Source organism: Neomonachus schauinslandi, chromosome 4, assembly GCF_002201575.2.
Source record: "Neomonachus schauinslandi chromosome 4, ASM220157v2, whole genome shotgun sequence".
Lineage (NCBI taxonomy): Eukaryota > Metazoa > Chordata > Mammalia > Carnivora > Phocidae > Neomonachus > Neomonachus schauinslandi.
Genome location: NC_058406.1, coordinates 21,077,957 through 21,105,486, shown reverse-complemented (window position 1 = coordinate 21,105,486; position 27,530 = coordinate 21,077,957). Strand labels below are relative to the sequence as shown.

The window sequence follows — 27,530 nt, the reverse complement described above, 5'->3', positions numbered from 1 at the left end:
TAAAAGTAAGTTTAAGACAACATAAATTGTTCTTCTCTTACCAAATAATCTTGCCTTTTGACTTCATGACTAACTATGATATATTCTATATCATTCAAAGCTGATAATCCATGCCTCTGACTTATTTTATATTTTTCACCTGCTTTACCCAAAACCTTTTCTTGATTCTCTCTGGGTATAAGTGACAACTCTCTTTGTTCTTCCACCATACCCGCCTCAGTTACAAAGCTGACTACTTTTTGCACTTATTTCTATGTCTGCTTTCCTTTGAGTTCCTTAAAGACCATGTAGAGAGTGAGACGTCTTAGTCAACATTATATTTTTACAACCTAGTTTGGAGACAGTGAAAATTTTTTTTTAAGATTTTATTTATTTATTTGTCAGCGAGAGAGAGAGCACAAGCAGGGGGAGCACGAGAGGGAGAGGAAGAAGCAGGCTCCCTGCTGAGCAAGGAACCTGATGCGGGACTTGATCCCAGGACACTGGGATCATAGCCTGAGCTGAAGGCAGATGCCCAACCGACTGAGCCACCCAGGCATCCCAGAGACAGTGCAAATTAAGTACTTGATAAAAAGAGTTAAATTATTCATGGGCTCATAATTTCTGATTACCACAAATAATGGAGAAGGTGATAACTTAATAGTTATCAAAAGATCCAGGGGTGCCTGAGTGGCTCAGTCGTTAAGCGTCTGCCTTCGGCTCAGGTCATGATCCCAGGGTCTTGGGATCGAGCCCCGCATCGGGCTCCCTGCTCAGTGGGAAGCCGGCTCCCTCTGCTTGTGTTCCCTCTCTCACTGTCTCTCTCTCTGTCAAATAAATAAATAAAATCTTAAAAAAAAAAAAGATGCAATATCAATAATGTAACAAAAACAAAGGCCAATTTGTCTCTTCTGCCACTAATATTACTGGATTAATGGAGAAATTGAGCAGATATCTTAATCCTCCAAAAGACACAGAAGGACCATGATGAGGAAGGAAGGAAGGAAGGAAGGAAGGAAGCCAGTCCCAACAGAAGTCCACAAAGAAATGGCAAGACTCAAGGATATTAGTATAATATCACCTAAGAAGAAACAAGTTATACGCACCTGTCAGAGTATAGAGAAACTGCTCTTCTCCCTGCTCTACTTGGTTCCTTCTGTTGTCCAAAACCTTCTTCACCGTGTCCATTAGGCCAAATGTATGTGCTACATTGTTGAGAACAGCAGCATCTATTTAAAACAAAGACATGCCCGTCAAGTTAAAACAGAAGTGTTTCCCTAGCTCTGTTGTACTGCGTATAAATATGAAACAACCCAGAAATGATGGTACTATTCTAATTGCATTTTTAAAAATTTTGGCAAAGATAAAAAAAAATTTTTTTGGCAAAGATTTATCACATGCATAAATTAACTTTAATTGTTATAACTTTATACATCTTTCCATATAAATAAATATAAAAATAAAAAAAAATCTTGCATCTGGTTGTAAGTTCTGACTTCTGGTTTAGAAAACATGGTCACTGTGTTAGATAGAGCTAAGTTTGAATCTAAGTTTTATGGTTTCCTCCTATCTGTGTGAATCTGGATAAGTCATTTCACTCCTCAGTTTTCTCATCTGAAACAAAAGGGCCTAATAATACTTATCCGGCAAGACAGACACAAAGATTAGAAATATCATATTTTAGGGGCACCTGAGTGGCTCAGTTGGTTAAGTGTCTGACTCTTGATTTCGGCTCAGGTCATGATCTCAGGGTTGTGAGATCGAGCCCCACATCAGGCTCTGCCCTCGGCGTGAAGTCTGCTTGTCCCTCTCCCTCTCCTCCTCCCCGTGCTTGCTCTCTCTCTCTCAAATAAATAAGTAAAATATTAAAAAGAAATAGCATATTTTAGGGGTGCCTGGGTGGCTCAGTTGCTTAAGTGATTGCCTTCGGCTCAGGTCATGATCCTGGAGTCCCGGGATTGAGTCCCGCATCGGACTCCCTGCTCGGCGGGGCGTCTGCTTCTCCCTCTGACCCTCCCCCCACAATGTGGTCTCTCTCTCTCTCTCAAATAAATAAATAAATAAAATCTTTTAAAAAAATAGCATATTGTAAGTGTCAAATATGGGAACTGGCATGCAATGTTATTCATAGTGTTATCTCTGTTCCTCTTTATACAAAACTTCTTGAAAGCATTGTCAGTAGTTGTGGTCATTAATTCCTTAACTCAGACAACTTCTCCACCTACAATTCTCTTCCACAGTCATCTCAACCAGTTTCATGCTTTTAAATAACATGTACATGCTGAGAACTCCCAGATGCAGATCTCCAGCCCTCACCTCTTTTCTGCGTGCCAGATTCATACTTCCATCTAGCTGAGTGACATCTCCATTTGAAGGCCTCATAATCATTTAGCAAGTCAAAACTAACTTTTTTCTTTCTTTCTTTTTTATTTTAAGTAAGCTCTACGCCTAACATGGGGCTTGAACTCATGACCCTGAAATCACGAGTCACATGCTCCACCCACTGAGCCAGCCAGGTGCCCCAAGTCAAAACTAACTTTGAGGGGTGCCTGGCTGGCTCAGTCAAAAGAGTATGTGACTCCAGGGCGCCTGGGTGGCTCAGTCGGTTAAACGCCTGCCTTTGGCTCAGGTCATGATCCCAGGGTCCTGGGATCAAGTCCCACATTGGGCTCCTTGCTTAGCAGAGAGCCTGCTTCTCCCTCTGCCTCTTCTGCTCCCCCTGCTTGTGCTCTCTCTCTGTCAAATAAGTAAATAAATTCTAAATAAATAAATAATGAAATAAATAAATAAATAATAAATTTAAAAAACCAGTATGTGACTCCTGATCTCAGGGTTGTGAGTTCAAGCCCTACACTGGCCATGAAGCCTACTTAAAAAAAAAGCACAAACAACTACCAACTGTACTAACTACAACTCTCCCAGTGATCTTCATCTCAGGAAAGGGTGTCACCATTCATGGCTCAGGCCAAAAATGTATGAGTCATCCTGGATTTCTGTCTTTCTCTTTTTCCCTACATCCAATCCATCAGCAAAACTTGTTCTGTTCCACACTCAAAATATATCCCCAATACGATCACTTCTTTCCAGGTCTACCACTATCTACTCTAATCCATGCCACCATCATCTCTTATCTGGAGTAGTTCCTTCAGGAGTCTCCCAACTGATTTCTTTTCTTTTCTTTTTTTTTTTAAATAGGCTCCATGCCCAATGTTGGGCTTGAATTCATAACCCTAAGATCAAGAGTTGCACTCTCCAACAACTGAGCTAGCCAGGCACCCCTCCCAACTGATTTCTTGCCCCATACAGTCCACTCTCCATATAGCAACCAAAGTGATCTTTTAAAAATATAAAAAAATACACAATTATATTAAAAATATAAAAATATAAATAAATCCTTATCACTTCACTCCCCTGCTCAAAATCACTATGATGGCTTACTATCACCTTAAAATAAAACCAAAGTTCTAACCAAAGCTTATCTAAACTGTCTTCTCGGGTGGCTCAGTCAGTTAAGTATCTGCCTTCGGCTCAGGTCATGGTCCCAGGGTCCTGGAATCGAGCCCCACATCAGGCTCCCAGCTCAGCAGGGAGCCTGCTTCTCCCTCTCCCCCCTGCTCCTGCTTTCTCTCTCTCTCTCTCTCAGATAAGTAAATAAAGTCTTAAAAAAAAAAAAAACTAAATAAACTGTCCTCTTTATTCCTCTCCAACCTTGTATCACCTATCACTCTCCTATACCCTAATACACTGTGGCTGCCTCAGAGCTTCTATAATTCTTTGAACCTATGAGGCCCATTGCAACTTCAAGGTTTTTGTTCCTTCCGCCTGAAATGTTCCTTCTCCCAGCTCACCACATGGCTAGCTTCTTTAATTCAGGTCTCTGCTTAAATGCCACCTCCTTAGGGAGGCCTTCCTTGATCATCCTATCTAAAAGAGTCATCCTTGCTTTCTATATTATTTGCCTATTTTTTCCTCCAAGAATATAAAAAAAAGATTCTACTATAAAGTTTAAGTGTATTTATATAATGTATGAATTATAAAGAGGTAATAAGACACAGATAACAAATCTAGGAACTCACACACAAGCTTATGAGATATTATTATGACTTGTCTTTTTTTTTAAGATTTTATTTATTTATTTGATACAGAGAGACACAGCAAGAGAAGGAATACAAGCAGCGGGGAGGGAGAAGCAGGCTTCCTGCAAAGCAGGGAGCCTGATGTGGGGCTCGATCCCAGGACGCTGGGATCATGACCTGAGCTGAAGGCAGACGCTTATTATGATTCTTTTTTTAAGTAAACTCTACCCCCATCGTGGAGCTCAAACTCTGACCCCAAGATTAAGAGTCACATGCTCCACCGACTGAGCTAGCCAGAAACCCATCATCACAACCCTTTTGTATCAGATGATTAGAACATCCTTTTACATTATGCACAGCAGCAAGTACCCCATGGGTATTCAGAAACAGCTGTAAGTGCACACAATAGTTCTGGAAACCTTAAACTGATAGAATATGAGACTTGTCTAAAACCAGGTAACTTTCTCCAATTTTCAGACTCTATCTATCTATATGTAATAGAGAGAGAGCCTGCTTTCTGGCACCATTTATAAAGGCAAAAATTACCTGTGGAAAAGCATGACCAGACCTGAGTTCAAAACCTTATTATGAACTATGGACACGTAACTTAACTTTTATAAGCCTTAGTTTCCTAATCTGTAAAATGGGGATAATAATACTTATACCCCAGTGTTTTCATGACACTAACAGGATCTGCCTACAGTTGTTAGTGTTCAGTAAAATAACCACTGTTGTTAAAATTAGTGCACTTACCTGTGACCTGGAAGGGAGCCTGAATGAGCCGCTGCTGAACTCCCCTGAGTAGCTCCTCTATTTCCTTCTGTATATTGCAGACAACCTCTTCCATCAGCCCTACATCAGCTATTCCTTTCCAGAACATCAAAGTGTCCTCTGACACAAGAGGGATAAGACAGAAGATAAACAAGGGATGCTACACATACTTGGGCAAATCTCTACAAGTTAAACTCAAAATTATTTCAATTTGAAATGATTTCTTGTTGGGCCATTTCTGGGAAAAAGGAAGAAGTTTTTGGAATATTAGCTGCCCCCCTGAGTTGGTACCCAATTATTTGCCCTCTTCAGCAACATAGGGACTTGAGATAATTGCCTCAATTTGTCATGGCTCTGGCTATAGGGAGCAGGTTATCTTCCTCTAATAAAGATATTAAATAAATATTAGATATTATTTATTTATATAATTTAATTTAAAATTAAATAGTATTTAATATCTTAAAAGTTAAATAATAAAGATATTAAATTAAAGATATACAGGCAAGCCTTGTACAACATGGTGTGAACTGTGAGGGTCCACTTATATACAGATCTTTTTCAATAAATACAGTACAGTGATGTACTGTATTTTTTAAATTAAAAAAACTTTTTCTTATGATTTTCTTAATAACATTTTCTTTTCTCTAGTTTACTTTATTGTAAGAATACAGTATATAATACATATAATATATAAAATATGTTAATCGACTATGTTATTGATAAGGCTTATAGTTAAGTTGCGGGGGGGCAGGGGAGTCAAGTTACACAGGGGTTTTCCCCTGCACAGGAGGTTGGTGCCCCAAACCGCCACGTTGTTCAAGGGTCAACTATACTCCCTCTAGTCCTATACTTACAAAATAAAATAAAACAGCTGAATAGGTGGGATGATAAGCTCTCTGAGGGCAGAGGCTTTGTCTTTTCATCTATGTTGGCAACAGTGCCAACTAAAAATAGGCAGCAATAAATATTTTTCAAGTGAATTAATGAATGGAGGATGATGTGAAACCCCCCCAGTCCCCTCTAAGTGAATCATCATTAGTCACCATCCTCTACACCACCTGCTACCTAATTTTTCCTTCTAACATCTTGCAGCCTGGTTTATCTAAGAAACGTTCCAAAGTTGGGGGCAGTTTGACAGAATGAAAAGCACTGACTACAGAGTCAAACGGCTGAATTCGGCTCTGACATTATTGGCTGTGTGGCTGGTCTGAGGCAAGCTGCTGCATCTTTTTGAATCTCAATTTCTTCCTATGCAAAATGTGACTGTGCATGGCTGTTGTTGCATGGATGAAAATAAAATGTTTGCAGCTACAATTATTATTAACATGCATGAGAAAAACCAGCAAAAGTAATTAAGAGACCTTCTGTGTCCATAATCATAACAGTGAGAAGGGTCACAAGACCCTTCAAGATATCTGAGCCTCATAGAAAAGTACCTGAAATTTCCTCTGAGTCTTTCTTCACACCCTCCTCTGTAGCCATGGTGACAGCAGCAGTGAGAGCGGAGTTCCATTCCAGCCCTGCCTCTTCCATGCTCTCTTCTGAGATGGCAATCTGTGTGATGCTACCTAAAAGCAGTCCATTAGAGGTAAAGCCGGTGAATTCCATGAAAAAGTCATAGCTATCCTTTATCTCATACAGCCAAAGAGACCCTGTTATTTTAAGGTCCATATAGTAAAAACTAGAATCCTTGGTAAGCCAGGATGAATACTGGATTTTCTAAAGAAAACCTGCCTTTCAAAAGAAAATGCTTTCTTCTTACTCTGAATAGAAAGGGAAAGGTAACTTATAAAATCACAAAAAAGCAATCTGCTTCCTAAGCAGGTATGTTTTTTAAAAAGACTGAAGGTGAGCATGATTGCCGGGGTATCTGCCCCAGACTTAGTGAGGAGGACCTGAAATAATTTAAGAGAAAAGTATGGTGCTTAGCCAAGAGCCCTACTACAAGCATATTTGATACTAACCATCTAGAATATCAGAAGTTGCTATAGCTTATTTATCAGGCTATGTAAGAGAAAGCAAAAGAAATGAGACCAAAAAAATCAGATAAGAAGAGATCCATGAATAGCAGATTCACAGAGGAAAAGAACATTTGCTATTAACATTGTATATTAAGATTTGATTTGATTTTTTTTAAGTAATCTTTCCACCCAACATGGGGCTCAAACTCACGACCCCGAGATCAGAAGTCACATGCTCTTTGTCTGAACCAGCCAGGAACCCCTCGTATATTAAGATTTTAAACAGGGGCGCCTGGGTGGCTCAGTTGGTTAAGCGTCTGCCTTTGGCTCAGGTCACGATCCCAGGGTCCTGGGATTGAGTCCCACATTGGGCTCCCTGCTCAGCAGAAAGCCTGCTTCTCCCTCTGCCTCTGCCTGCCAGTCCCCCTGCTGTGCTCTCTCTCTCTCTCTCTCTGTCAAATAAATAAAATCTTTGGCGGGGGGGGGGGGGAGATCCTAAACAAAGAAAATGGAGAAAAATCAAACTGTTATATACAAGTATGGACTCCACATGCTGGAGGATATTAATAATCAAGCAAAAAAGTAATATTGATATGGATAATCAACTAAAGGAGTTTTGGCCAAATAAAAAGTAAATAATTTTATAGCATTTTTTCCTTTTTAAGTGAAAGACTCACATGACCAAAAACCAAAAATTCAAACTGCTAGATATTTTATACTTTCCTGAAGGGAACTTAGGTTCTAAGAGATTTGACTTCTACTTACCCAGTGGTTACTCACAGAATAGTAGGGCTGACCAAAAGAAACCTTGAGAGGTCATTTTTAAAACATGGTACTTCCCTTACATCCATTAGTATCCTTGTAATTCTGTCAGGCATATTTTTAAGTCTTCTGGAAGTAGTTGAGACAAGAATCTTAACTGGACTAACTGAATCTTTTTTTTTTTAATTTTGTTTGTTTGTTTGTTTAAGTAATCTCTACACCCAGTGTGGGGCTTGAACTCATGACCTCAAGATCAAGAGTCACATGCTCTTCCGACTGAGCCAGCCAGGTTCCCCTGGACTAACTGAATCCTTAATAATCATCTCACCTGGCTCCATCTTTCCTAGAGAAGAGCAAAGAGCTCTAGTCCAGAGGTCAACAATACAAGTTAAGCATATGCCCATCCTTCCTCATTGGTGAGGAAGCCTCAACTTGGTTATGTGAATCCCTTCCAGGCAGGGCTCTTTGATCCTTACAGCGGCAGAGTTTCCAGAGCCCAGTCCAGCCCACCATACATTATCTTTGGTACATCTCAGCTCAACAGTTGAAAACCATTCACCATTCTACTTCCTGCCTGACCACCAGTAGAGCAAAGGATTTTTCAAAACAATCTAATTTCAAAGATATGCCAAGTGGCACCAAAGTGAGACCACTGAATAAACATAATAACCACTGACTCTTCTTTCTTTCTTTCTCTTTCTTTCATTCCTTCCCTCCTTTCTTCTTTCCTTTCCTTTCTTGAGAGAGAAAGAGAGAGTGTGCATGGCGGGGGGGGCGCAGAGGGAAACGTGGAGAGAGAATCTTTTTTTTTTTTTTTTAAAGATTTTATTTATTTATCTGAGAGAGAGAGAATGAGAGACAGAGAGCACGAGAGGGAAGAGGGTCAGAGGGAGAAGCAGACTCCCTGCCTAGCAGGGAGCCTGATGTGGGACTCGATCCCGGGACTCCAGGATCATGACCTGAGCTGAAGGCAGTCGCTTAACCAACTGAGCCACCCAGGCGCCCTGGAGAGAGAATCTTAAGCAGACTCCACACCCAGCATGGGGCCTGACGTGGGGCTCGATCTCACGACCCTGAGAGGGTGACCTGAGTCGAAATCAAGAGCGGGACGCTTAACTGAGTGAGCCACCCAGGCGCCCCTGAACCATCTTTCTAATGTTTCTCATGCATACTTAGAAAGAAACAAGGAAGGAGGTATGGCCAATAGGAATCATCTGGGAGAAAACAAAGATCTGTTTCTAAAGTACGGAATCGCACCCAAGATTAGCATACCTTACAGGGACATCAATGCTCATGAGAATTAAAATTAAGAAACACAAAAGAGAAGTAAGGGGAAAAGTGTTACTAAAAAACACTGGTTTTTCAGGTGGTTTCCTACCCCCTACCATCGGCCGAAGTGGGTGTCTGCACCACACTTGTCTGCTGTCCTGGCACTGGAGCTCTTGCACTGCTGATCAGAAGGTCAAATTTGGTGCTTCTGCAGGTATTGGAGCAAACCTTGTCATGTTGGTAAAAATCAATCTGTCCAGAGTCCATCATTTTCCTGTGTAAAGGGAGACAAGAAGTACCAGTTCAGCCTGTACTACATCTAGATGGAACTAGGCCTCTGGGACAAACAGAAACAAAGTTGCTGTATCTACTCCATAGATTAGTGAAACCTAATAGCATTTAAAGTCATTAGGTTGCAAAAGTTCTAACTGGGATTACAAAATTTTCATTGGCCCTGCCCACATTTACAAGTACTCCTATTCCCTCCTCAGTCTGCTCATTATGAGTATACTCTCATTTCCCGTTATCACCAAGCTTTAGCTAGGGATATACTCCTGACAACATCTGAGTATCCCCATAGAATCTCATTGAAACTAAACCGAAAAGGGGTAAAGACTAGTTCACATATCCCAGCACAACTGAGAAATGCTATAGGGAATAAGAATTTTATGATGAGATTCTGATGTATTAGTATTCCTAGACCAGCAAGATCTGTTGCCACTTTTGGAGACATAAAACTTCAGCACATTTCTTTCCTTAAAAAAAAAAAAAAGGATAACAACTCTCCTATAAATACAGTGCAAAGTTGATTATACTAAACCCCCACTATAAAATGCCTTATAACTGGATTCACAAGACATTGTTATTACAGGCCATAAGCAAAATCATGGGGTATTTTAATTATAGTAAACTCTATGTTATAACGTTACTTGGCTTTCACTAAAGATCTTTTAGGCATTCTGATTCCTTCTTACATTTGAGGAAAGTTGGCATGTGCTTGTTTTTCTGGGCAAAAAGGACAGGCCAAGAACAACGATAATGGAAGTTAAAAGTATTCCTTCCCAATTTTATTTAACTACTGATTTCTGCATACAAATCATCTGGAATAATTTTTTTTTAAATGTGTCTCTCTATTAAAATAATATGTGAAGAAAAAATTAATATTTTCTGTGGAAAATACAGAAAACTATAAAGAAAACAACTGCTTTTTAAAAAATCCAACAGGAAAAAAATAAATAAATAAATAAAAAATAAAAAATCCAACAGGGGCGCCTGGGTGGCTCACTCGTTAAGTGTCTGCCTTCGACTTAGGTCATGATCCCAGGGTCCTGGGATTGAGTCCCGCAACAGGCTCCCTGCTCTGCGGAAGCCTGCTTCTCCCTCTCCCACTCCCCCTGCTTGTGTTTCCTCTCTCGCTGTCTCTGTCTCTCTGTCAAATAAATAAATAAAATCTTAAAATAAAATAAAAAATAAAAAATCCAACAACACAGAGATAAGATTAACATTTTGGGATATTTTCTTCTATTAAATTTTGTGTACATATGTGTGTGTTTGTTTTTTACACAACTAAAATCACACTGTGTGTGTGTGTGTGTGTGTGTATATTTTTAGTAGGCTCCACACCCAGCACAGAGCCCAGTGCGGGGCCTGAACTCACAACCCTGAAATCAAGATCTGAGCTGAAATCAAGAGTCAGACAGTTAAGTTAGTTAGTTAGTTAGTTAGTTATTTACAAACCCCCCCCTACTTGGGTTCTCCTGCTCTCTATCAAATAAATAAAATCTTAGGGGAAAAAAAACATGTTCTCACTAATCAAACTTCAAAACAACGTATTTTTTAAAAATATATTTTATTTATTTATTTGAGAGACAGAGAGCAAGCACAAATGGGGGTAGAGGCAGAGGGAGAGGGAGAAGCAGGCTCCTCACTGAGAAGGGAGCTCGATGCCCTGGGATCAGGACCTGAGCTGAATGCAGATGCTTAACTGACTCAGCCACCCAGGTGCCCCTAAAGCTGACTATAATTTTCAACAATGTTGCAATAAACATCTTTATGCCTAAATCTCTACAAGCACTATAGATTTGTCTTAAGACAGATTCCTTAAAAAGCATTAAAGACAATGGGTAAGGTGTTCTTAAGGCTGTTGATACATGTTCTGTGAGGAACTTTCCATTCCTGAGCACATTTTAAAATCCATCAATAGATGAGTGCTCAAGAAATACCAATTAATGTTAATCTTCACCAGGGCGGGGGGGGGGGGTGGAATTACAATAATAAGCTTGCTGCATAAAGATGGGGGTGAGGGTATTATACATTCTGAAGTTTATTTCTATGGTACAGTGATGGCAAGGATTGCATTCACTGAGTATGATTGTTACTTATCAACAGCAGCCTCTATTTTACCAGATAATCACAGAACTTGTCAGTAGCCTACACTTCTCCGAGGTCAGCACGCTTCCTCAGCACCAGGCTTAGCCCTGCCTGTGCTTGGCGATCTCAAGTATGACTGTCGTCTACTCCTGAGCTTCTCTGCTCAGAAAGGATCCTAATATCCTGACATCAGAAAAAACTTGCCCTAGATGCTGGGAAGAGTTAATTTAGACTCTTGGTTTCAGCTTGATTTTGGCTCAGGTCATGATTTCAGGGTTGTGAGATCGAGCCCCACAGCCGGCTCCACACTCCTTGCAGAGTCTGCTTAAGGTTCTCTTTCCAGGGGTGCCTGGGTGGTAAAGTTGGTTAAGCATCTGACTCTTGGTTTCAGCTCAGGTCATGACCTCAGGATCATGAGACCAAACCCCTCAAGAGGCTCCTTCCTCAGCACAGAGTCTGGCTGAGATTCTCTCTCCCTCTGCCTCTGCCCCTCCTGCTCGTGCTCTCTCTCTCTAAAATAAACAAGTAAATCTTAAAAAAAAAAAAAAAGATGTCCTTCCCTCCCCCACCCCACACTCTCTAAAATAAATAAAGAAATCTTAAAAAAAACAAAACAGAACAAAAGGTATGTGATTGTTTTCTTTTTTTTTTTTTTTTTAGTAATCTCTACATTCAATGTGGGGCTCTGTGATCAAGAGTTGCATGCTCTTCCAACTGAGCCCTGGTATGTGCTTGTTATTAAAGCTCACCTGAGCATGATTCCACCCAGACGAATGGCTCTCTTCCAGTCCTTTAGGGTGGACTTGCCAGCCAGATGAACAAAATGCTTGGGGCTGATCAACTGATCATTGAACTAAAGTAAAAAGAAAAGTCCAAAATCACTCAAGGTCAGCTTAGGCAGGCCAAGAGAGACAAAAAGGTAACTCTACTTGTTATATATGAAAAAATACCCAGATGGCATCTTAAGTCATAGCCTTGTATCTTCCAACCTCCTGCCCTGCTGTGCCAGAGAAGATGATCCTTCTCTGGGCACAGTGCCCTGTCCTGATACAGAGTTACAGAAGACAGGAGGAGGATAGAGATTAATATACTGATTAGCACCTGAAATCCATTTATGCCCTAAATCAGGAATAATATGTGGGTCCAATGTTGCAAAGGCTGTTTAAATAAACTGAAGTAACCTACCCAGCCCTAATGACAAGATTCAGGATGTGGTGGAAAGAATAAGTACCATAGAAACCACTATCACTGCAGAACCTCAAAACTCTGTAATCCTTCATGATTCTAGGATGATGCCACGGATGGTGACTACTATCTATGGGTACAGCTGTGGCTACCAACGGAGACAGAAGCTTAAGCAATTATTTCCACTTTGTGTTCTCATGAGAATTTATTTTTATCAGTAATAATTTTCAATAAACTACTATAATGCATACTTCTATAAGGCATTTTATATATATTATCTCATTTTATCTGCTAGCAACCTGACAGTATATGTGATTATTCATATTTTAACATATGAGCCTCTGAAATATTAATTTGTTCAAGGTCACCCAGTCATAGAGATGGGACTCCATTCATTCATTCAACAAACATTTATAGATAAATATGCCAAGCATCATTCTAGGTTTTGGGGATACACTGGTGAACAAGAAAACAAGTTCTCAGCTCTCCTAGAACTTGCATTCTGCGTGGGACTTGAATCCAGGCCAATTTCACTCCAAAGTCCTTATTTTTTTTCTGTGACACCATAGGGACTATAGCCACAATATTGAAAACATTGATATGGTAGATAAGAGAGAACAGGCACTGAAACTATACTCTTTGAAAACAAGGAGCCCCCAAACAGGCCCCAGTAAGGAGAAAAGACAATTACCTTGACACACTTCACATTTATTCCTGGACATACAAACTTCTTCCAGAGGAGAATGGCTTTGCTCTCCCCACAAGTTATGGGGTAAGCAATTTCCATATCCTCATTTGCTTCTATAGTGCTTGCATCTGAAAATGGAAAAAATATCAGTTATTTATTGAACACTTTTCCCCAAAAGCTTAATTCAAAATCTCTAGTCTCTTGGTTCCTCTGAGTAGCTAACAGTTCACATTAGCTGGTATTGTTTTGGAGTCTTCTGGAAGAAGTTTGGCATAACAGCTCTCTTATCAAGCCCACACTATGTGCCAGACACTGTCCTATGTGCTTTTCCATGCTTAATCTTATTTAGTTCTTACAGCAATCCTGTGAGGCAATGATTGTTTCTGATGTATGTAGGTGGGACTCGGAAAGGTGAAGTGACTTTCCCAAGGACACACAGCTAAGAAGTGAGAAAGTAGGATTTAAACTCAGGTTTGTCTAACTTCAAACTTTTTTTTCAATTTCTTTCCACTGACTGCCTTCCAATCAACACCTCGTAAGTCCTAATCAGCAACTTCCCTAATGACAGGATCAACCTTGAGGCTCTATTTCTTTGGGGAATTTTTGTAGATGAAAAATCTTTTCAGTACCCTAGCAAACTGATGTTAAATAATCAACTGATGGGCCTAGCATTTGTCAGTGGTGTCTCTAGATGCACCACCATCAAACCGATGGCTACAGCATTGGTAGGGCACATTGTGTAAGGGGGAAAATATAAAGCACAAAAGGCAAGAAATCTCAACCAAGGAAGCTAAGGTCAAAGATACTAGAATAACAAAAAGACTTACCAATCCCTTCTTCAATTTTGTGAATTGTGTGAGTTTCTACTGCCACAACTGCCGTGTTGTTCTCGGACCCGGGTTCATAAATCCTGTTGTAAAAGTGTCCATCGATAAACAAACTACATAAATCATGAAAAAATTAATATTCACAGCATGGGGTTAAGAAATTTGTTATAATCTCTCAAAAGGAATAAAATAAATATACTTTACAACTCTATGTTAGTGCTCTGACTAGTTCCCCATTGTATTTAAACTCCAAGCTGCCCAGGACTGCTTAGCAGCTACTACCATGGACATGAATCAACAACTTTCCTCGCCTCCAAGGAAAGTTCCTCTTGCTACTGTCTTTATATCACCACTTGTTACTGTTTCACACCAGACTTTTCCCTTCATAACTTTAAATGCTTATGACATAAAATGTTGCTTCAAGTATAAGATTAAATTATAGAATTATCCTAAGAAGACTAAAAAGTAATACTGTTGGACAGTTCAAGATCGGGGCACCTGGGTGGCTCAGTCGGTTAAGCATCTGTCTTCTACTCAGGTCGTGATCCCAGGACCCTGGGATCAAGCCCTGAGTGGGGCTCCTTGCTCAGCAGGGAACCTGCTTCTCCCTCTCCCTCTGCCTGCTGCTTCCCCTGCTTATGCGCGCACATGTGCTCTCTCTCTCGCTGTCAAATAAATAATAAATAAAATCTTAAAAAAAAAAAAAAAAAGACCATTGGCCATAGAAGCTGATGTCCTTTGTTGGAATCTAGATACTTTAGTCTTTTTTAGCACTTTAGCATTTTTCAAAGCATCATATAACCAAACTATTGACATGAGCAGAGCCTAGTAAAAAAAAAAAAGAGAGAGAGAGAGAGACTATGCCCAAAGTAACTAGCATTAACTAGAAGTATCACTTAGGGAAAGTCTCTCTAAAATGTTTCTACCTTCTACCTGGGTGGCTTAGTGAGTTAAGCATCAGATTCTTGATTTTGGTTCAGGTCACGATCTCAGGGTCCTGAGATTGAGCCCTGTGTCACCTCTGCACTGGGTGTGGAGCCTGCTTAAGAATCTCTCACTCTCGGGGTGCCTGGGTGGCTCAGTCGTTACGCGTCTGCCTTCAGCTCAGGTCATGATCCCAGGGTCCTGGGATCGAGCCCCGCATTGGGCTCCCTGCTCGGCGGGAAGCCTGCTTCTCCCTCTCCCACTCCCCCTGCTTGTGTTCCCTCTCTCACGGTCTCTCTCTCTCTGTCAAATAAATAAAATCTTTAAAAAAAAAGAATCTCTGGGGCGCCTGGGTGGCTCGGTTGGTTAAGCTACTGCCTTCGGCTCAGGTCATGATCCTGGAGTCCCTGGATCGAGTCCCGCATCGGGCTCCCTGCTCGACAGGGAGTCTGCTTCGTCCTCTGACCCTATCCCCTCTCATGTGTTCTCTCTCTCTCATTCTCTCTCTCAAATAAATAAATAAAATTAAAAAAAAAAAAAAGAATCTCTCACTCTCCTGTTCTCCATCCCCCCTCCATCTCAAAAAAATTAAATAAATAAAATGTTTCTACCTTCCAAGAAATGGGCTCAGATAAAATACACTAGCAACCTTTAATTTCTATAATAAACATAATGTATTAACTATTGCATCTTTTTTTAAAAGATTTTATTCATTTATTTGAGAGAGAGAGAGAGAGAGCACAGAGGGAGAGGGAGAGGGAGAAGCAGACTCCCCACCGAGCAGAAAGCCCAGTGTGGGGCTCCATCCCAGGACCCTGGCATCATGACCTGAGCCCAAGGCAGATGCTTAACCGACTGAGCCACCCAGGCGCCCCTACATCTTGTTATTTGAAAGCACTGCTTGAATAATATCCCTTATATCACCACCCCCAGGGTGACACCGCTAGCACAGACCTCGCCTCTGAATTTCACACCAGGATACAGTTAACTTGCTAAATGAATAAATGCATTTGGATGTCCCATAGGACTTTGCTGAATTCATTATGTCTAAAATAACCAAGTTCTCTTCCCTCTCCCAAACCACTCTTCTTATATTTCCTATCCTTGTTAATGGCACCACTAGCACTCTACAGCCTAAGACAGAAGCCTGGGAATTACATCAGATTTCTCCCTCTTCCTCCTCCTCAACTCCCACATACTCAGCCACCAAATCCTACCAGATGTATCTCCTTAACACGAGCCAGCCTCCCTGTCTCTTTTTCCACTGCTACTGCCTTAATTCAGGCTGTTATCATCTCTAGTCTGAACTAGTCTCCTTGCATCTACCTGATCTTCTATATTCCTACTGGAGTAATCACGTAAACCCCTCCTTAAAACCCTTCAAGAACCCTCTACTTATTGTTACAATAAAGCCCCCAAATCCTTAATAGGATATTTAAGTTGCTCCAAGATCTGGCCCCTGGTTTCAACTCTCCCTAAACCTCGCCTTATAATCCAAGCCCTAGTCATACCAAATTATTTGTGGTTCCCAGAACTGACATCTTCTTTTATACTTTCCCTCTTCGCTCTTACTTCCCCCTTTCCCCAGAACATCCTTCTCCATCTGGTTGTTTTTTGAAGATTTTATTTATTTATTTGAGAGAGAGCATGCTAGAGAGAGAGAGAGAGAGCGTGCGCGAGAGCAAGCGCGCACACAAGCACAAGGTGGGGGCTGGGAGGGGCAGAGGGAGAGGGAGAAGCAGGAGCCCAATGCGATGCTCGATGCGGGACTCGATCCCAGGACCCTGGGATCGCCTGAGCCAAAGACAGACAACTAACCGACTGAGCCACCCAGGCGCCCGTTTGTTTGTTCTTAAGATTTTATTTTATTTATTTATTTTTTTTTTTAAAGATTTTATTTGACACAGAGAGAGAAAGACAACACAAGCAGGGGGAGTGGGAGAGGGAGAAGCAGGCTTCCCACGGAGCAGGGAGCCCGATGCGGGGCTCGATCCCAGGACCCTGGGACCATGACCTGAGCCGAAGGCAGACGCTTAACGACTGAGCCACCCAGGCGCCCCTTAAGATTTTATTTTTAAGTAATCTCTACACCCAACGTGGAGCTTGAATTTATAATCCCAGGATCAAGAGTTGCACGCCCTACTGACTAAGCCAACCAGGTGCCCCTCTATTTGTTTTTTAATAAAGAGTAGCCTCTATGATGCTTTTCTGTCCACACCAATCCCTCCAGTATAATCATCTACTTCCTCCTTTGTGACCCAACTGTACTTTAGGCTTTTGTCACAACAAATATAACACTTAATATTATACGTTTGTTTAGCTGTCTGCCTCCCCTTGGGCACAGTCCAAGAGGTTCCTGAGAACAGATATTATGTCCTATTTATTTATTCAATTTTGTATGTCTAGTGTGTCGAATACTAACTAGAACATGGCAAAGTACCCAATAAGTTGTTGGTCAGTGCATGAGGATTATGATAAACATGAGAAACCACTGCTTCAAGTAAGTTCAGTAAACTCATTCTAAATTGACCAATATATGCAAAATCGTTTAAAAGAAGAAATTCTTATTTATACATAATTTCAACAACCAGTAAATTGCAATTGCAGTGGGAAGTAGGGGCACAGTCTATAAACAAGGTTTTATCAAGAAAAAATTTCCTGGGGTGCCAGGGTGGCTCAGTCAGTTACGTGTCTGACTCTTGATTTCAGTTCAGGTCATGATCTCAGGGTCATGAGACTGAGCCCCATGTCAGGCTCCATGCTGAGTTTGCAGCCTGTTTGGGATTCTCTCTTTCTCTTCCTCTGCCCCTCCCCCCTGAACATACGCTCCCTCTCTAAATAAATAAATAAATAATTTGAAAAATAAATAAAATACAACTAGAGAAATCGACTGAGCACTGATTGGCAGATATCTCAGAATTCAGTACCCGAAAATGTATTCACTAGCTTATATGGCAAATTCAATGTAAACAGTAGGTTGGGGAGTCAATGTTGTACAAAGATGCCTATAATCTAATCAAGCAATGAGAGGTTTCCAGAAAAAGCAATGTCATTTGGAAAATTAAAAAGACACACACACAAAATAAGTGGAACTAATCTTCAAAATAATTAAGTCTCTAAGTAGTTGAGAAGTGTTTTCTGTCTCTAGGAGGGATAGGATAAATGACAATTGGAGCACTTTAGGAAAGATAGAAGAAACAATGATTCCAAGAGAAAATAAAGCTGCCATGCCCCAAAGAATCTACTCTTTAATTCTTCCTCATTACCCTTCCTCAAAGGGTAATAACTGCAAGTATGTGTGTATGTAACAAATGAAGTTCCCAAACAAGTAAATTTGAATAAACAAGCATAAACTTTTGGGGCAAATAAAAATTCTAATCACTCTATCCACTATATGTCAGTAATTATTTTTTCTTAAGATCTTATTATTTTTTTAAGTAATCTCTACACCCAACATGGGGCTCGAACTCACAACCTCAAGATCAAGTGTCACACAGTCCAACTGAGCCAGCCAGGCACCCCGTCAGTACTTTTATTAACTTTCCTTTACAGATCTTATTTTTTTTAATAGATTTTTTTTAAGATTATTTATTTATTTATTTATTTGAAAGAGAGAGAGAGAGCGCGAGAGCAGGAACATAAGCAGGGGGAGTGGGAGAGGGAGAAGCAGGCTTCCCGCCGAGCAGGGAGCCTGACGTGGGGCTCGATCCCAGGACCCTGGGATCATGACCTGAGCCGAAGGCAGACGCTTAACGACTGAGCCACCTAGGTGCCAGTATGTATTTTTAAAGACTTTATTTATTTATTTAACAGAGAGACAGTGAGAGAGGGAACACAAGCAAGGGGAGTGTGAGAGGGAGAAACAGACTCCCGTTAAGCAGGGAGCCCCATATGGGGCTCAATCCCAAGACCCTGGGTTCACAACCCAAGCCAAAGGCAAATGCTTAACAGCTGAGCCACCCAGGCGCCCCTCCCTTACAGATCTTAAAATATTTCCTTCAATATTCAGAAATGTCAGCAAACTATGGCTATATTTTAAAAACTAAAAAGTCCTTACTTTTACAAGATACATACTAATGTCTGGGATTTGCTTCAAAAAATTCAGGAGTGGGTGGATGTAAAGATGAAATAAGACTGGCCATGTGTTTATAATTGTTGAAGTTGGGTGATGGGTCTGTACATGGGGGTTCACTATAGTATTTTTTTTAAATCTGGGGGTATATTTGAAATTTCCTATACTAAAAAGTTTAAGTTACCAAGAGAGGTTGACTGTCTTTCTCCATAAGTGTTTAAGACAAGGTATGTTACTTAGTAGATTGAGAATGGATTATGTGTTTGCCCAAGAACATTTTTTTTTTCTCTCTCTTTCTTTTTTTAAGTAGGCTCCCCGCTGGGTGTGGAGCCCAATGTGGGGCTTAAACTCACAACCCTGAGATCAAGACCTGAGCTGAAATCAAGAGTTGGATGCTTAACCAACTGAACCACCCAGGCACCCCCTTTGTTTAAGTAATTTCTACACCCAACATGGGGCCCAAACTCACAACCCTGAGATCAAGAGTCACATGCTCCACTGAGTCAGCCAGATGCCCCAAGAACATTTCTAATCTTATGAAGAATCTTTTATACATTCCTCAAGATAAAATAACTACCCCCTCCTTCTCTCTGTAGATGTCTTATTTAAACTTCAAGACCAATTAAAAAATCTTATTTCTTCTTTCAAATTCATAGTGATCCTCTGAATTCAAGCTACTTCCTAACCACGACACTCAGTACTTCTTAGATTTTGCCATGTAAGTGACCTCTTTATTTACATATATGTATTTTTGGTTTGCACAACCAGACTGCAAGCTCCATGATGGTGGGAACCATCGCTATATTTCTTCCAACACTTTGTAATACATTATAAAATAGTAGGTCGTTGATACGTATTTTTTTATAAACTAAGCTTGATTAATTTGCCCATCCCTTAGGGTCCCGACCACTTCTGGCAGGAAAACTTTCATAGTTCCCTTACCTAATCTCCTCTGACTCTAACTACACTGTCTTTCAGTAAACATGTACCAAGGCCCTGTGCTAAACAGTGTGGATCAATAAGAGGAGGGAGCCATGTAACTTACCCTCAAAGAGCTTACAGTGAAGAGGGAAAGAGACAAGGACACAGTTAACTGTTGTAATAAGTATTACGATGACGAATATAGCACACAATACTTTATAAAGATGAAAACTTAGCCAGCTCTGAGAGATTGATGGTGAATGTTCCCTTGTGCTAAGCATACAGTTATAATTTCCCCCCTCTTTAAACCTCCCCAATTTTTCAGAAGATCCAAATCTCTAGTCACTTACCCTTGTTGCACAGGCTGTAACTGCAAGATCACTTGGGTTTTAGTGTCTTCAGGATTCTCCCCTTCATTTCCTTCAGTGGGTACCACAACCACATCCCCCACTGGAACACTCACTTCTGCATTAGCCATCTTTCACATGAAGTCAGATAGCTGGGCTGCTGTCAGAAACAAGAAGCACCAGTGACTTGGTCTGTTTTGAAAAGACGGCAATCATAGGAAAGGAATACCAAGATAATTATGACTACCAATTCCAAGATCGTGGTCCTCTGAAAAGGATAGGAACTGTGGGAAGGGGCTGACCTAGGCTCTGATCTTTCCAGAAATGCCTTAGGACTCACTTGCTGATTTAGGCTTTCTTAGGATATGTGATTCACCCAGTGCTATACTGGACCCTGGGATCATGACCTGAGCCGAAGGCAGACACTTAACCAACTGAGCCACCCAGGTGCCTTGGAGCCTGCTCTTGAAAACCAATTGTGCACATCTCTTCCCAACTCTGAGTTTAGTGACATCAAACTGTTACCTTGAAATCAATGATGCTGGGAGTATATACACCACAGAAACTGGCAAGCACTAGAGGTCAGGATATTTTTTTTTTCCTGGAGAACTGATTTACAGCACACCACTAGTTCCATCCCAAACAGTAAGCTCCTAGAAAGTAGGAATCGTCTCTTTTCTTTGCAACCAGCCATTGCACCTCACCAAGTGCTCTGTCCTTTGTGAATTACTTAATAAGTGTCCACTAAATGAAATAAACTGGATACGAAGAAAAGTGATTTGCATTGTGTGGTTGTTTAATAAATACTGAATCCAACTGTATGATCTCTAGGAACTTCTTACTACCTCTTTGCCTCAGACTGAATGGAGAGATGATCTTGCCTGACATCTCCCTTGCAGACTTGTTGGGGAAACCAGTGTCCAGCACCATGTGCTCCTTGACTCTAACAAAGAATCATTCCAATTTTAATGAAAACTCTGAGGGCCCCAGGATATTCTGCAGTGGTTAGTTCTCACAGTTGCAAAGAAAGGAGTCACTTAAGAGAGTATAGGTAAGAGCACTGTGTTTACTTAGATATGTGAGATGAGGGGCGCCTGGGTGGCTCAGTTGGTTAAGCGACTGCCTTCGGCTCGGGTCATGATCCTGGAGTCACAGGATCGAGTCCCGCATTGGGCTCCCTGCTCGGCCGGAGGCCAGCTTCTCCCTCTCCCACTCCCCCTGCTTGTGTTCCCTCTCACGCAGTCTCTCTCTCTATTAAATAAATAAATAAAATCTTAAAAAAAAAAAAAGATATGTGAGATGATTAGGACATGCTGATAAGAGTAGGGACATGGTAGATGCATGTTTGAATATGACTGGTAGTCAGACAACTGAATCCACACCTCAGCTCTGCCACAGCATCTGTTTGCATATAATATGCATACTTAAGCACAGCACTCAAGGTCTCCATCATCTGGCCCCCAAATACTTTTCCAGTTTCATCTGCAACTGTAATTCCCCAAGAACCTTAAGTGCCAGCCACACCAGCCTCCCCCTGTACTCTGAAAATACAATATGTACCTTCAGGTTTCTATACCTTTGCTATTTCTTAAGCCCAAACTCTCTTTTCCCTCATCAACTTTTCCCTCCAAGGCCCCAGTTCAAAGCCCACTCCTCCACAAAGCCCCTGCCAAACCATTTTCTTTTCTACAGTCCCCCAATACTTGGTTTGTAGCTCTCCTCTAACGATTATCACACTGTGCTTTGTATTGTAGTTAACTGAACAGACCTCTATTTCCATAACTGAACTATACTATGAGGTGCTGCTTCTTTATTTTTTCTATTTTTTCGTATTTTTGGTATTTTTAATTCTATGAGGGCAGGTGTTGCTTCTTTAAAAAGCCTGTCTCCCACAGCCCTGTTCTTCATGGCACTGACACATTGGTTCAATCAATTTTTGTTTGTATTTGACCTAGTTAAAATTCCATGTATCAGACTTATGCCTTTTATGATTCTCACATTCAAACTTTTTTCCTGAATGCTATACCTCTTGTACCCGAAAGCCTCTTAAAATTTATCTTGTAGAAACCTTAAACTGAACTCATATTCTCTCATAAACCTGTTCCTGTTTCCTGCCTCTGCAAATGGCACTATCCTACACCTATTTTCTCAAGCCAAAAACTTCGGAGTTATTTTTCATCCTTCTCTTTCTAAATCCAATCAACCACCAAATCCTATCCATTCTATCATCTATATTTCTCTTTTAACCATCCCCCATTCTCCATCTGTGCTGCCACCACCATATTCTAAGCTGCCACACTGTTACCTGAATTTTTCCAGCTGCTTCTCATCAGTATCCTAATCTCTGGTCTTGCTCTCCACCCCATTATCTACAGAGCTGACAAAGTATTCTTACTGAAGCCCACAGGCCATTTCTCCATTTCAGGATCCTTCAGTGGATTCCCTTTGCTATTCAAGTGCAAGCATCTTAACAGTGCTCATAGAATCCTCCAAATCTGTCCCCTCTCCTAGCCTCATTTCTCATAGTTCTTCCTCTCATGTTGTGGGCTCCTGTTGCAGAATTTTTTCAATTTCTCAAACATGCCATATTTCCTCACCTGAGCCTTCACACTTGTTTCCTCTACCTAGAATTCTCTTTTCCTTTCTTTTTGGCTAGTCACTGCTAAACTTTTATAACTTATTTAAAACATCACTTCCTGGGATGCCTGGATGGCTCAGGCAGTACAGCATGCGACTCCTGATCTCAGGGTTATGAGTTCAAGCCCCATGTTGGGCACAGAGTTTACTTAAAAAAATAAATAAAAATTTTTAAAAATCTAAAAAAATACACACACACACACATGTTCATTCACAGGGAGGCCTGTGACTTCCCTGACTAGATGTAAGCTTGTGTTCTTGCTCCCTTAGAACCTGCTGCAGCACCCCTGTCATAACCATTACCCCACTTTGTCAACCTCTCCTCACCAGACTATATCCTGGGAGAGCAAAGATTGCTTTTCTTTTTCAACAGTTCCCCTATGCTAGCTCAATACCCAGGACACAGGAGTAAGTAGTGTTCAAATATCAGACTTCTATTTACAAAACTGCCTAGCTAAAACTTTCTGAGGAAATGTGGCACATAACAGGTATGTAATATATTTTTGTGCAGTGAATGACTCGCCTCGCCCTAAAAGACTTCTAGAATTTTCTACTTTTCTAAATTAGGGGATATAAATTTGTTTAGGCAGCTAGGCTAAACTTATTGTCTGTCATTATGGCCAGTTCAACAAATATTTACTGAGTCTCTACTCCACATCAGGCACAGAGTTAGGCTTGTTAAATATGAAAAGGGACAGGGCGCCTGGGTGGCTCAGTTGGTTAAGCGACTGCCTTCGGCTCAGGTCATGATCCTGGAGTCCCGGGATCGAGTCCCGCATCAGGCTCCCTTGCTCGGCAGGGAGTCTGCTTCTCCCTCTGACCCTCCTCCCTCTCATGCTCTCTGTCTCTCATTCTCTCTCTCTCTCAAATAAATAAATAAAATCTTTAAAAAAAAATATGAAAAGGGACAGTATCTGCTCTTAAGGAACTAAAGAAGGAAAAGAGATGCATGACATTGTCCTATACTAGAGAAAAAAAATAATTGTAAGATATTACAGTACACTATCTGAACTTCTGTAAATCAAAGGCTTAAAACTAGGAATAGGGGCACTTGGGTGGCTCAGTCGGTTAAGCGGCCCCCTCTTGATTTCAGCTCAGGTCATGATCTCAGGGTCCTGGGATTGAGCCCTGCAATGCTCCAAGCTCAGTGGGGAATCTGCTTCAGAATTCCCTCTCCCTCAGCCCCACCCCGCCTCAAATAAATAAATAAACCTTAAAAAAAAAAAAAAACTAGGGATAAAAAAGAGAATCAATGGACTCGTTCAGCTGGCTGCCAGCAACAGAACCAAAACAATTAGGACCTCAGAGTCTAGAAAAAGACAAAAAGGGATATGACAAAGCATACAAATGCTATCAAATCCTAGAATAATTGAACCAATAGATATCTTCAAAGCTTGAACCATAAAAATGTAGCTTGAATGAAAAGAATCACAGCTAACATTTGTTGGACACTTATTGTCAAGCACTATTGTTACTATTACATATTATATGAATTCAAAAGATGTAAACTTTAGCATGTAACAAACTTATGTAATTTATTATTTACTTTTAGCATGTAACAAACTTATGTAATTTATTATTTTAAAACAGTGGTTTTCAATTTTTAAAATAGCTTAAGTAAATTAATGGGTTAGAGGAGGAGAATTAGAAGGGTGCTTCTAGTTTTAACCTTCTACCCTAAGGTTGAGTCCTCTGTACAACACTTTGAATAAGTGGTTGACTAACTACTTGATTAATAGTTTCCTCAATGGGAACTCATATTTTACTCCTTAGCCCTCCCACACCTTGAAACCCAAGAGGAATGTTCTCTAACCTTCTGAGTTTATCCAAGAAGGTAATTATAATCATCCACAATATGTCTCAGTGTCAGTAAGAGACACAAGGTCTGATCCAACATGGCAATTCTTACATTCTTTAGAGAAGCAAGTTTAGGTTGAGTATCTCTTATTACCCTAAATACCACATTCCTAACAAGTAATCTGAAACCAGCTCTACAGACTACACTGGCTAACTGCAAGGTCATCTCTTTGAGGTGAGTATAAACTAAAAAGTAGCTCTTGTTTATAGCAACAAAAACTCCTGAGGCAAGATGACTGAGTTGCTCCTTTGGGTATTTCAGGGAAAGGGCCTGAGAGTATTCATTGTGTAATCACACAACACTCTGTAAGTCTAAGGGAACACACATAAAGGAAAGATGTCAAATTTATGTGAAAAGAATTATTTTGTAGTTATTTTCAAAGACAAAAAAGATACCTTGAAAGTAGGCACATGAATACTCACATAAGCTACAAAATAACTAAATAAATGACATCTGACCTACTCTGGATTAAATTCATTTTTTTGTGTTCTGACAACTAATGTTTCTTTTTGTTGTTGGTTTTTTTTTTTTAAAGTAATCTCTGTGCCCAACATGAGGCTCAAACTCACGACCCCCAAATCAAGAGTCACACGCTTCATTGACTAAGCCAGCCAGGCACTGCTGAAAACTAATGTTTAAAACGAGGCAGGATTATGAGTGTCACATGACTGCAGGAACATCAAGAGTTGGTAGTTGAAAAGGAGTAAAATAGCAGATACCCTGAAGTTTTCTAACCCCAAAATGTATTTATTTATTCCATACTGTATTGTAATTTTCAAAGACTGTGTAGCTTATTTTTTTTACTTTTTAAATTTTTTTTTTTTTTTTAGATTTTATTTATTTGAGAGAGACAGAGATAGTGAGATAGAGAGCACAAGTGGGGAGGAGAGGGAGAAGCAGGCTCCCCACAGAGCAGGGGGCCCGATGCGGGACTCGATCCCAGGACCCTGGGATCATGACCTGAGCCGAAGGCAGACGCTTAACCGACTGAGCCACCCAGGTGCCCTTTTTTTACTTTTTAAACATCTTATTTGACAGAGAGAGCACACGCATGAGTGGGGGTTGGGATGGAGGGAGAGGAAAGAGACTCCCTGCTAAGCAGGGAGTCAGACCTGGGGGTGAGGATGGCCGGAGGGGGGTGCTCAATCCCAGGACCCTGAGACCATGACCTGAGCCAAAGACAAGATGTTTAATGGACTGAGTTACCCGGGGGGGCCCCAACTGTGTAGTCTATTCTTAAGAAATTTCCAAGTTAAGGACACCTGGGTGGCTCAGTCCGTTAAGCTACTGCCTTTGGCTTGGGTCATGATCCCAGGGTCCTGGGATCGAGTCCCATATTGGGCTCCCTGCTCAGCGGGGAGCCTGCTTCTCCCTCTGCCTCTGCTCCCCCTGTTTGTGCTCTCTCTCTCTCTGACAAATAAATAAAATAAAGTCTTTTAAAAAAATTTTTTTTCAAGTTAAAACTTTATTATTACTTGAGGCCAAAACTTTTTTTTTTCATTCCTTCTCATGCATTCAGTAAGTGATCCAGGGCACTATCAAATGTAGTAAAGCCAACAAGAAGGCTACACAGGACCGCTGTGAGGGACACAGCCAAAACAAATGAAGTTTGGGATAAGTCACATATTGGAGACTACTATATAGGTGTTTGGGGAAGCAATGAGATAAAAGTGTTCTTTGAAGGATCATCGCACTTGAGTCTAGGAGACTTCTGCTTAGGACAAGACCAATTCAGGGCCCAAGCTAACCCAGTGAAGTTGAATACAAATTAGCTTTTTAATATGTTTGTTGAAGTAAATATGAATAAATGGTTGGCTAATGACTAATAAAAAAGTCATCAAGTCAATTTATCAACTATGGATCTTAAGTATCCATAGTTGATAAAAGGCCGATAAATTAGGGAAGACAGTTCAAACATTTAATGAAAAAGTCCTCCAAAAGCACTCTGGTAACCATTAGCAGAGGCAAGGGAGAAGAAAGAATCCCTCCGTGAGTCTAGAATGACCCGATCCTCCCTCTCCCTCATCCTCCAGGTTAAGGAGGAATCACATTTCTTGGTTCTCTTAAACAGACACCAAACAAGGCTCCTTCTGTGTCTGGTAGCAAGTACTTTTGAGATTTCTCTCATTTTAAGAAAATTCAGACTCCTCCTGTTCCTTGGACAGTCAAGCCTTCCCCGGATCTGTAGGTAAAGGCTTGACATGCCTAAGTCTGGTGGGTCACTCTCCAGGACCCTCAGATAAGATTCTGCTGTCATCGTTCCTGCCCCTCAGGAGACACCTGGCCAATTCCCCTGTCATTTCTGAAAATAGGGGTACTCAAGCTTCTTCCCCTCAACTATCTTCTCTCCGGTCCTCAAAAACATAACGGGTTTTCCCATCCCCTAACACACCAGATCGTCCTGTTCTCTACCTATATATCAGAAGGTACTCAATCTCTCACACCCTCACAGGTTTGCACCCTTCCCATTCCTACTTGAGGAGGCTCTGAGGCGTCTTCCTACTGCCCCCTCACCTCTGGGAAGGCAGAGGCCTGCTCACTTTCCCTGGAGCTCTTCTTCCTCGTCCCCTGCTCCCACTACCCACCGTGTCGCCACGCCTTCGGAACAGCACCTGCCTCTTTTCCCCTGGACTGAATGGCCGAGGCCTCTAACGCGCCCCTTGGGTGAAGCTTAGGCCTCCTTCCCTCAGCAGAACCCACTCTTTGCTCTTGCTCCCCCGCCAAGCTTCCGAGGGTCTCCTCCCGGGCGGAAGCCAGGATTCCTTCACCTTTCGTCCCACCCCCACCCTCTCGTCCCCCCACCCCGCCCAAGCGCAACCCAGGCCCCTCCCCAGCTCCGCGTCGATGGGCCTACTGCTCCCCGGGCCCCGCCTCTGGGGATAC

At 41.2% G+C, this 27,530-nt stretch overlaps 1 protein-coding gene across 4 annotated transcripts in view; it reads right to left on the bottom strand.

The window, feature by feature from the left end:
• The window catches only part of GMEB1 (glucocorticoid modulatory element binding protein 1), a 33,949-nt gene that overhangs the window by 5,997 nt on the left and 422 nt on the right, over positions 1-27,530 (bottom strand). The window contains exons 1-9 of one of the 4 annotated variants that reach the window (XM_021683627.2): positions 27,348-27,412; positions 20,156-20,312; positions 13,889-14,001; positions 13,065-13,189; positions 11,938-12,041; positions 8,935-9,092; positions 6,263-6,394; positions 4,809-4,946; positions 1,086-1,208 (exon numbers count right to left, since the gene is read on the bottom strand). In XM_021683627.2, coding sequence (XP_021539302.1) covers positions 1,086-1,208; positions 4,809-4,946; positions 6,263-6,394; positions 8,935-9,092; positions 11,938-12,041; positions 13,065-13,189; positions 13,889-14,001; positions 20,156-20,283 — 1,021 coding nt within the window. In that variant the 5' untranslated portion in view covers positions 20,284-20,312; positions 27,348-27,412. Of the gene's footprint in view, positions 1-1,085; positions 1,209-4,808; positions 4,947-6,262; positions 6,395-8,934; positions 9,093-11,937; positions 12,042-13,064; positions 13,190-13,888; positions 14,002-20,155; positions 20,313-27,161; positions 27,216-27,347; positions 27,413-27,530 lie in introns of those variants that run through there. The other 3 variants (XM_021683626.2, XM_021683628.2, XM_044913930.1) reach the window with 3 other exon arrangements.